Source organism: Manis pentadactyla, chromosome 14 (assembly GCF_030020395.1).
Source record: "Manis pentadactyla isolate mManPen7 chromosome 14, mManPen7.hap1, whole genome shotgun sequence".
Lineage (NCBI taxonomy): Eukaryota > Metazoa > Chordata > Mammalia > Pholidota > Manidae > Manis > Manis pentadactyla.
Window position 1 is genome coordinate 11,440,260 of NC_080032.1, and position 10,517 is coordinate 11,450,776.

The 10,517-nt window shown below is 50.4% G+C and overlaps 1 protein-coding gene across 1 annotated transcript; it reads right to left on the reverse strand.

Moving 5' to 3' along the window:
• Positions 1-373: 373 nt before the first annotated feature.
• CRYBB2 (crystallin beta B2) lies at positions 374-9,981 on the reverse strand. Its single transcript, XM_036908973.2, has 6 exons — positions 9,934-9,981; positions 8,162-8,241; positions 5,194-5,312; positions 3,215-3,347; positions 1,931-2,073; positions 374-637 (listed from the first exon to the last, which is right to left on the reverse strand). The coding sequence occupies exons 2-6, from the start codon at positions 8,213-8,215 to the stop codon at positions 469-471; spliced, it is 618 nt and encodes a 205-aa protein (XP_036764868.2). The 5' UTR covers positions 8,216-8,241; positions 9,934-9,981; the 3' UTR covers positions 374-468.
• Between the last annotated feature and the right edge of the window lie 536 nt (positions 9,982-10,517).

Sequence of the window (10,517 nt, forward strand, 5' to 3'; positions counted from 1 at the left end):
CGGGGTCGGAGGTGATACTTAAGCAGGCATGGCGAGCAGTGGGAACTTTTTCAAGGGCTGGAGCACCCATCAGATGCCCTGAGAGTGACTGTGCTCAGCAGCTACATAAGAGGGACCAGGGAGGGCAGCCAGGCCATGAGACAAAGAGCGTCATAATCCAGGGAAAGAAACAGGCTCAGAGAGGTTGCACAACATGCCTGTGGTCACACAGCTAAGTGGCTGCAGAGCTATAAGACTCTGTGAGGGCCCCTTGCCCAGACACATTCCAGTTCTCTCTGTTTTTTTCTCTGTTTCTCTCTCTTTCTCACACACATGCACACACACACACACACAAGTGCCCCAGCTCCCACTGGGCATAAAACACACTGCAGCCGACAAGTTGCAAGGCACACTTTATTCACTCACTGGGAAGTCTGAGGTGATCCTGGGCAGCAGACCAGGCCCCTGGGATGGGGGAGATTGGGGGCACTAGTTGGTGGGGTGGAAGGTGCCCCGCTGGTGCCACTGCATGTCACGGATGCGGCGCACAGACTGCACCTGGGGATGGGGAGCCCCAAAATCCCCACTGTCCTTGTAGTCTCCCTTCTCCAGAAGGTACTGCAGCCCACGGTAGCCAGGGTACTGGTAGCCGACCCACCTGCAGGGTCAGAGGCAGAGGGAGGGGACATGGGGAGCCAGTAGGAGAAGCAAATGAAAAGAGAGAGAGAGAGGGCATCCTTACACCATTAGGAAGGGTGGAGCCTGGCCAGACCCTGTGCACACCTCCAGCTCTCCTCCTCAGTATTATGCCCCAGTTTCTGGGCACCAGCCACTCTAGGCTTTGTAGAGCCTTTCAGACTTACCAGGTTCCTCTCACCACAGGGCCTTTGCACATGCCGTTCTCACTGTCTGGAATGCCCTTCCTTTTCTGTTTATCCCTGCAATTCCTATTCTTTCTTGAGATCTCAGATCAAGAGCCCCTCCCTCAGGGAAAGCGTCTAGATTTGTGTGGATTCTTAAAGTATCAGCTGTGGCACCCAACTAGACTGTTAGCTACACAAGGCAGAAGCCAGGTCTCTTTCATCTACCTTGATACACTAAGCACCTAACACAGTGCCTGGCATGTGGTTGCACTCAACAAACTGAATCAGTGAATGAATGAATAAGTGAAGAGGAATACGAACACAGAACTTTGCACACTATTTTAGGAGTTTGGTAAACCCCAGAAAGCCAGTAGAGGTTGGTAAACTCACTGCCGCGAGGAAAAAAAAGGTCTTGATTCATAGTGTTTTCCAATTTTTGTGGTGTAAATACTCCAACTATGGCTAATTTCAGGCTACCAATGATTTAGCAACCAGCTCACAAAAATTCTGAAAATTTAAGAGTTATCTCCTGCAAACTGGTGCAAGCTGGTTCCAGCACACCACTGCCAGCAGCCCATCTCTGGACCGCCATGAAACCTATACTTTCCACAATGACAAATTCCCCAATGCTGATGGCCAAGGCCTCTGTGCCAAAGAAATTTAATTTGGTGGAAAATGGCACTTCCTGTGTCCAAACCCAGGAACTCTCACAGTAAAAGAGCCCCGTGGGCGAGACTTCCTTTCCCTCCCAGCTCTGCTAAGACGACTCGGCTCATTCCCATATTTCCACTAGCCCTGCCTCTGCCTCATCCTACCCCTGGCCTCCCACCATTTCCTGTCCTGCCCTTTGGGGCTGAGGTTAAGGCCAAGGTGTCTCTCCTCCAGAGGTTTTTGGTATTACCCAAAAGGCAGGTCTGGACCCAACTCCGGGGGCTGAAAGCCACACATGGGCTGATGATCCCCATGCCTACTTTCCAGAAGGAGAGTGAGGTCAGGAGTGTACCCACTAGAGTTCAGGGTAAAGCAGGATTTAGGACGCCGGGCCTGGGCCCCTGGGCAGGGCAAGCCCGGGCTGGGGCTGTACTCACGTGCCACTCTGCACTCGCACGGACGACACCTTCTCCTGGTAGCCATGGGCGTGGAAACTGGGCACGTCATCATCAATGATCTCCATCTTCTTCCCCGTAAAGTTGGGGTTTTCATAGAGGACAATCTTGTGCTCTTGGCTGTCCTGTTGACAGGGCATGGGGGAGAGTGAGTGTGGGAGAGGCGTCCGGGGCAGACTTCTCACCCATCCACATGCCCTGGAGCTGGGATCAGCACACCCCTCCTTCACCCTGCCCAGTGTCCCCCGCACTGCCGTTGAACTGTGGCCATTCGTAGAGATCCTGCTGGATCATTTTCATGCAGCAGACACTCCAGATTCTGTCCTTTGGGGAATATTTGATTCTGAAATGTCATTTTCCCACCCACAGCCTCAACTCCCTTTTTTAAGAAACAGCAGCCATGATCTATACGCACACATGGAGACAGAGGCTGATGGTCCCTCGAGTAGGCACTTGGTATTTTCGCTTTCCTTCATCTCCACATCACTTCCCATCCTCCCGTTCCTGTGATATTTTTCTTACTTATCCCCTTTAATCCTTTAAACTACTTTTATGCCACATGGCAGGTGAGAAAACTGAAACTCAGAGAGGTATAGCAGCTTGCACAAAGTCACACCGCTGGGAGTGCCAGAGCCAATGTAGGGATCCAGGTCTGTGAGATGCTAAGTCCAATGTTCTCCAATCTTCCATCAAGCTCTGGGGAGAACTAGACTGTGGTGGGGAGGTTTGGGAGTGTAACTGAGCATTGCTGGGACCTGTGCCCTCCCTGAGAGTTCATACTCTAGTAAGAATCAGAGAAGCACCGAACAGTCGCACTGGCATGAGTTATAAGAACTAAACCTCCTTTTCGTCCACATCCAACCCCAGAATTTCTTTGAATATTTACGATGGCTACTGTTTATTGAGCAATTGCTTGGTGACGGGAGTTGCAGGACCCTGGAAAATACTATCCACATAGAATAGAATATGAACAGCACCCCCTGGAGCATTTTGAAGTCTTGTAAAAGGAGTCCCCTGGTATTGTGCAAGGCGGCAACCCTCAGGCTAAGTGTGGTGGAATCTCAGGACAGTAGAACCTAATATCTCCATTTTACAGATGAGGAAACTAAAGCTCAGGGAAGTGAGGCACCTAGTACTAGGTCACACAGCCAGGAAGTCCCCCGCCAATTAGAAGAGGCACAGTGCTGCAGGTGAAGACTCCCTCCTGGCCCGGGACCCCTGGCTCTAAGGTGACGGAGGGAGAGCGACCAAGGGGCAGGAGCTCACCACTTTGATGGGCCTCAGGGAGCTGAGGGAGTCCGTCCTCCGACTGCTGGTCCATGAGTCCCAGCGGGGGTACTCCCCCTTCTCAAACACAAACTGCTCGCCCTTGCAGTTGGCTTGTTCGTAGCCCACCCAGCTGCAGCGGAGACAGAGAAAGGGCAGGTCAGGCCCATCCCCAGCTGCTTCTGGCAGGCCCCTGGCTACTTGCCGAGGCCCCGGGGCTCACACTTGCCCAGCAAATCATCAAGTCATAGCCCCATCTAAGTCCCAGCACAGCAAATCCAAGAGCAGGATCATCTCAGTTTTCCAGAACTCAGCACTAAGCTGCCTTCAGACACCTGGAACACAATCAGGAAATAAGAAGGAAACCCAAAAGTTCGCCTGGCAACAAAAACAGATATGCAGAGCCCATGCACTACTGGGCCAGCAGAACGCTGGTAAATTAACAGGCAGCTCTTGAAAACTAAAACTAAAACCAAAACCCTGATTGTAGCATCTGCCAATTTCCATGATGTAAATACTCCCACCAGGCTGTCAGTGTGAAATCCCTGAGTGTGGAGTTGAGAAAACATGTACCCAATCAGCTTTACCACTGAGAATGGACTCCAGAACACCACCCCAGCTAAAGCTCACGCACTACATTCACACCAGGCCTTACCTCTTTTGTTCCGATGGCGGTCTCCTGACTCATACTTCATGCAAAATTCTAACAGCCCTTTAGACCCACAGTAGAAGAGAAATACTACCTTATAGGGAAGAATTACCTTCCAGTGGAGCATGGCTAATAGAGAAAAGTGGAAAATAGGAAATGGAAGACACATCCTTCAAAGTTGCTCGCATTCTGGGGCCGTGCATCGCAAGGGCAAATGTTTCCGCATGGCACAATCATGGCTGTGCAGAACAATAGTCTAAGTCCTTGCTGGGAGGAAGGATCACATTTCTTGTTGCTTTTCCAAGAGAATACACTCTTGATCCAGCAATTCTGCTTCAGGCAATGTGTCCTTAGGTAACAGTTGTCAAGAGCTTAGATATGTGAATAAGGATGTTCATCACGGTGTCTTTCATGATATCAAATAACTGAAACCACTTAAACAACCAATAGCCGTGGCCTGGTTAAGAAAAGTACGGTATATCCCATGATAGATTGTTACAAAGCCAAGCAAAATAAGGAGGTGGGACACAGGTTTCCAAACTTAACTGGGTAGAAATATCACCAGGTGAGTTTGTTAAATGCAGATTCATAAGTTTTAGGTCAAAGTTTGATTTAATGGGACTGGGGTGGGGCCCAAGAATCTGCGTTCCAAAGCATCCCCCTTCTGTGATTCTCAAGCAGATTTACCTCCAAAAAATTCATTGAAAAACACCAATATAAGATGCTATTTAATGACATGGAGAGAATTCCCAATATCTTGTAAAATGCTCAAAACAAATTATAGTACAGCATGATTGGATTTTGGTTAAATGTAGTCAATCAAAACTAGATCATGCTATATATAGAGAGAGACAGAAATCTAGATTTATCAAAATATTAACAATGGTTACTTCTGAATGGTAAAATTAGAGTCATATGGTTTTCTGTCCTAAACCATTTCTTCTTAATTTTAATCAATTAATAATAATTAACCAAAATATCAAAAGTTATATATTTTTAAAGAAAGCAGAGGAGTGTGAAATCCATTTGAGAATTCTTACATCCAAATACTACAAAAAAACAACTGAGAATCACATGTGGTGCTTAAATGGTCAAAACTTTTAAGGTGTGTTCTCAGACACCCCACATATCCTGAGCACATCAGGTAAGCGAGGCCCAGCAGAGCCATTCCTTTGGCTGTGTTCTCCCCATCCACAGACTCTGAATTGAGTAGGGTCATCGTGTTCTGCAAAATATTCTCTGAGAGCCTTGACACAGTCTAGGAGCCCAGTGAGGGCCAGTCCCTCTCACTCTACGACTCCAGACCAGGCGAGGCCACCCAGGTACGTACGGTCCAGCCTGCACCAGGACGGAGCCTGCCTTCTCCATGCCAGTCTCCTTCAGGTTGGGGCAGGGCCCACTGAGTTCATGAGAGTGGCCCTGGAAGTTCTCCTGCTCAAAGATGATGATCTGCAACAAGAGGAGGAAGTCAGACCCTGTCATGAAAGGGAGGCATGAGTACAGGGCAGTAGGAGTGGGGAGTGGACTCAGACATCTTTGAAGGATGCTCAAGAGCTCCACCCTTGGGAGTCACCCGTCAAACGTAAGGTCAGACAGTCCCGGTTCTGCCAGTTACCAGCTGTGAGACTTTGAGCTCTGTTTCGCCTCAGTGTCCCCAACTGTAAAGTGGGAAATCAAGACAGAACCTCCATTCTGGGCTTGTGGGAAGGATTCCTAGAAGCATAATGCTCAGCACATAATACTTTCTCTGTGTGTGAGGCATATTTATATTACTTAAGGAGCCGATCCAGAATGGGTAAGTGGCAGAGCTGAAATAGGAGTCCAAGCACTTTGCAAACTCCAACACACACTCAAAGCACCTGGGATCTTGGTAAAAGGTGTTTCTGAGCTAGCAGGTCTGGGCTGCAGCCGCAGATTCTGCATTTTTAACAAACTGCCAGGTGAGGCTGGTACCTCACAGTATGTGTACCAAGATTCTAGACCGGACTGCTTGAGCTTGAGTTTTTCCTGCTCCCATTAGAACAGGCCAGTACCACCATATATACTACCCCCAGCCCATTTCACCCATAAAACTACACATACCTGTGCCATTTTTTTAAATCCCCATAGGCTTTGCATGTCTCCCTCTGACAAACCCCAGGATAATTCTTAAGGGGACTTTACTCCCTTTGCCTTACTAGTCCTCTCCTCAGCCCAGGGAAGGGGGCTGGCAGGATCCTCATCAGGGAAATTGAAGCTCTCCACCCAAGGCCTCATGGCCTAGTGCTAATGAGGAGGCCAGCTGCACCTTTCATGATTTCAGACAGCATTCAGGAGCAGAGTTTTTCCAGCCACACTTCCTCAAGGATTTGCCTCTGGACAAAGAGGCGGGCTCACAGGAGGGGCAGCTGAACAATCCACATGGTCAGCACTGGCTGAGTAAACATGCCTCGCTTTCCCAGGCTGGGGATTAGCCAGATAAAGCTGGGGAAACCAGGGAGACAAATCCATGGGCTCAATTCAGCCTTTGTAGTCACTGACTGGACCACAAATGGGTCAGGAGACACGGGCTCTGATGTCACCTCTGTTGCATCCAGTTGTGCAACTGTAGGAAGCCACTTGATTGCTCTGAGCCTCAGCATCTGTAAAATGGGTAATCATGACTATTTCACAGGGTTGTTGAAAAAAATCAAGAACATGGAGTTAGGGTCTAGTTTATTATTACCCTGGCCTGGAGACAGGGGTTTACAGGGGTGAGGAGGGTGAGGGTGGCCAGCCTCTCCATACCGTTGAAAGGCCTCAGAGCGCCCTAGCACTCTGTATTATTATTATTGTTGTCATTATAAAATAATTTTTATACTAAAATTTATACATTATCTAATCCTTGAAACCTGAACTGTCCAATATAGCAGCCATTAGCAATGTGTCTTTCGAACATACCCAACTAGTCCAAATTTAGATGTGCTAGAAATACAAATCATGCATCGATTTTGAAAATGTAGTTTGAAAGAAAGAATGTAAAATGGCTCCCTCCTTTTTTTTGTATTGATTATACATTTGGATATGTCAAGTTCAATAAAATGCAATATGAAAATTAATTCCCCCTGTTTCATTTTACTTTTGTAACAGGGCTACTAGGACATGTTCGACCACGTACGTGGCCCACGTTGTCCATCTCTTGGGTGGTACTGCTCTAAACCACATCACTGGCTTTTCATTGTTCCTCAGGTTCACCCAGCTTGGGCCCACCTCTGGCCTTATACTCCCTGTGTGTGTGTCCTCTGCCTGGGAAGCTCTCCTGCACCCCTGCCCCAGCCTCCACACGGCTGCTCTCTCGCCTGGCCTCAGTCTCTGCCCCCACAGGGCCTCCTCAGCGGGGCCTCCCTCACCACCTGAGCCGACCCGGGCATTTCTCCTCCACCTGACTCTCAAGACCTCACCCTACTTTATGGTTCTTCGAAACGCTTCTTGCTCCTTGAAGTTATATATTTATTTGTTTCTTTATTTCTGTCTGTCCTTTAAAAAATAAGCCTTTAGGGACAGAATGGAGAGAGGGGCTGCATTAGCTCAAGCTTCCCTTGGCTGGAGAGCGCCCCCTGCCATTAAAGGGGAGGTTCCAGCAAAGGATTCCATGCCCCAGCCCCCGAAGCAGAGGGTCCCAGGAGGGCACCAGGCAGAGGCAGCCAGGTGGACGGTTGCTGGTAGAGGTTTGGGGGAGAACTGGGTGTGACAAGCCTCCAACATTGGGATAGGATCCCACCTCCCTTAGGAGGGTGGGGAGATGGGAGAGCAAGGGAGAAACGGTTAGCTGGTGTTAGGGGGACAGTCATGGGCCAGGAGGTAGGCCTGTTGTCTTTGCCTCTTTACAACCATCCTGTGCCATGAATCCGATTCTGTCCATTTTATGAAGGAGGGAACTGAGACTCAGAGAGGTCAAGTGACTGGCCTGGGGCACACAGCAGGTGTGGAGTCAGCAATCCCATGCTTCCCTTCGGTCACAAAGCCCATCTCAGACTGGACGGAGGGTCCACCCCAGCTTTGGGGACACACAATGAAGTGCGTGTGGAGGTGTAGGAAGGCACAGACATTTAAGTCTCTGGAGCCAGAAGCTGGTGCTGGGAATCATGACATGCCAGCCATGGGCCAGGGAGGGGTCTTCAAAATCAGCCCCCAGTGTGCAAGTGGGGGAGACTGAGGCCCAGAGAATGGCAGAGGCAGAGAGGGGGAGCCCTGGGAAGACAGATGCCAACTGCACTTTAAGGAGGAGGCCGGGCCTGGGGGCGAAGCTCAAGCCACCCACCCCCACCTGCGGCACCCACCTTGGGGTTTAGGGGCTGCGGCTTGCCCGCTTGGGTCTGGTGGTCTGAGGCCATGGTGGGCTGTCCCGCGCAGCAGCGACCTGGAAGACATGGGGGAGCGGCAGTGAGGCCCTCTGGCCCTCGGCTCTCTCACTCAGGGCACCTCAGGGCCGCTCTACGAAGCCCTAGACCCTGGCTTGGTCTCCCTGGTTCCTGCTGTCCTGGAGGGCTGGGGGCAGCAAGCAGCCGCCTCACGGTCCATCCTCGGTGTCTCTTCTTTGGGTCTCGGCCAGGTCTGGAGGGGAAAATGAGGGCTCCTAAGAAAGTGGTGATAAACTAGGACTCAGGTGGGTCCCAGGCGGGTCCCTGTCCCTCAGCTCCAGTCTGTGCTTTGCTGAATGCAGACCCTTTGAAATTATGCAGACATTTCTTGATTAAAAGAAAACAATGTGGGTAAGCAAACTCCATGTCCTGGCCATGCTTGATTAGGTGTGGCTTCCACTTTGCTCCCACAAAATCCCCCGGACGCCCTGCCCTACCCCCACCTTCCTCCTTGGGCCCCCACCCTGCCCACTACCCAGAATGCACCCCTCCACCATTTGTCTTATTTCCACTCCCACCCCCCACCATCAGTGCACATGTCTGTCAGGGAACTCATGCCACAAAAACAAAGGAGTGAGTGTGATGGTGGAAGTCCAGGCACTGGAAGAGGCAGAGGCAGGGAAAAATCCACAGCAGATGAGGACATTGGAAAAGTCTGGAAAATTGTCAGTCTGTTCTTCTCACAGGTGGGGCCGTGAACCCAGTCTGTGTTCTCCCGGTGAAGAGGGGGAACCTGACCTCCTTCTCCAGAGATAAGCTAGAGCTTCCAGAAGCCCCTTCCACACTAAGGGCCAAGCCAGGACATCCGCCAGGAATTCAAATTAGCATCTTGGGAGCCAAACCTGCCCTTGGCCCGCTAAGAAACCAGAATCCTGGGCCTGCCACAGTGCCGGGGGCCCCACCAGTACAGCCGCCGGTCATCAGCGTCCTCAGACAGAAGATTAAGTGCAACTGACTCAGCTCAGGTGCCGGCTCCACCACTCACCCACATCAAGGCCCTTGGCAGGTCATCTTCTCTGGACCTCAGTTTCCCACTCTGCAAAGTGGAGACGGTAATGGTGCCTAATATTATCTATGAACAGGTTGTGAGGATCCAATTACATAATGCAAAAAACTGCAAGCACTTGACAGCTGTCCTGGGACACACTCAGTGCTCCAGCAATTACAGCATTATTAGCATCATTTCCACCAAACTTCAGTGGCTCTGAAATCTCCGGCTGCTAGGAGCTCCCAGAAACTGGTGGCTGCTTCCTAGCATGCGCAAATAGTGGGGACCTGAGAATGTTTGTGGATGTGGAGACACGGAGTCACCACCTTAGGAACGATGCTGAACGTTCACTGGTTTGATTCCTTCCACTTACAAATCCTCAGTCTCCTCCCCAGTCACTAGCAAAACAAGACGCTGATGAACTGTTAAATGTTAATAAAGAGCATTGTCTGAGTACACACTATGTGCCAGGCACTGTGCTGGACCACTCACCTACATTATCTCTGAGCCCCACAACAAAGATTTTATGACCCCTCTCCCCATTTAACAGGAAAGGACACTGAGGCTTAGAACATTAAAGTTTAGCCCAAAGTCACCTTGCCAGAAAGTGGTGGCACCTGGATTCGAACCCAGGTCTCCTATACTTTCCATCAAGGATGAGGATGAAAGAAAAAGGCAAGGCAAGTGAAAGAGACATCCTTACCAGTGACACCAGCCCCCGAGAGTGCCCGTGAAGCCTGGCTGGCTGGAGGTGGCATTTATACCTTCCCCAAGAGTGCAGGTGCCAAGATGGATGACCCCTCAGAAAGCAGGGCGAGAATGCTGGATTAAGCCTGCACCAAAGCCCAGGTCAGCAAATGCCCACAGACATTGTGTCTCTGCACAATAATGTCATGAGCTTTCAGATTCAGTCATGCCAGGGTGGTCAGGCGGCTGGGCAAGGAGATGCCCGATTTGCATGCATCAGCCATCCCACTGCCAGGCCCAGGGGCATGCTGGGTTCACTGGTCGGTTGAGCCCTGGGGGAAGGCAGAGAGAGACATATCTCAGTGGCCCTGGGAAAAAACAAGTAAAGAAGGGTCTGGCATCCATCCATCCACCCATCCATTCATTCATTCATTCAACAAATATTTATCAGGCACCTACTTGGTGCCAAACTGTGTTCTAGGGGGTAGCGTCAGGAAGGGGACCTGCTCCATCTGGGACATCCAGGAAGGCTCCCAGGAAGAGGCAGAATGCTCAGAGATGGGGAGAATTTAGCCTGGGAAACTGGGTTGGAAGGAGAAT

Bases quoted from the DNA above. Each gene is read 5' to 3' on its own strand.
- CRYBB2 (XM_036908973.2), bottom strand. From the start codon at position 8,215: ATGGCCTCAGACCACCAGACCCAAGCGGGCAAGCCGCAGCCCCTAAAC. The intron at 5,313-8,161 runs GTGGGTGCCGCA...CTCTTGTTGCAG, and splicing joins CGCAGCCCCTAAACCCCAAG to ATCATCATCTTTGAGCAGGA. The intron at 638-1,930 runs GTGAGTACAGCC...CTGACCCTGCAG, and splicing joins GTGCGAGTGCAGAGTGGCAC to GTGGGTCGGCTACCAGTACC.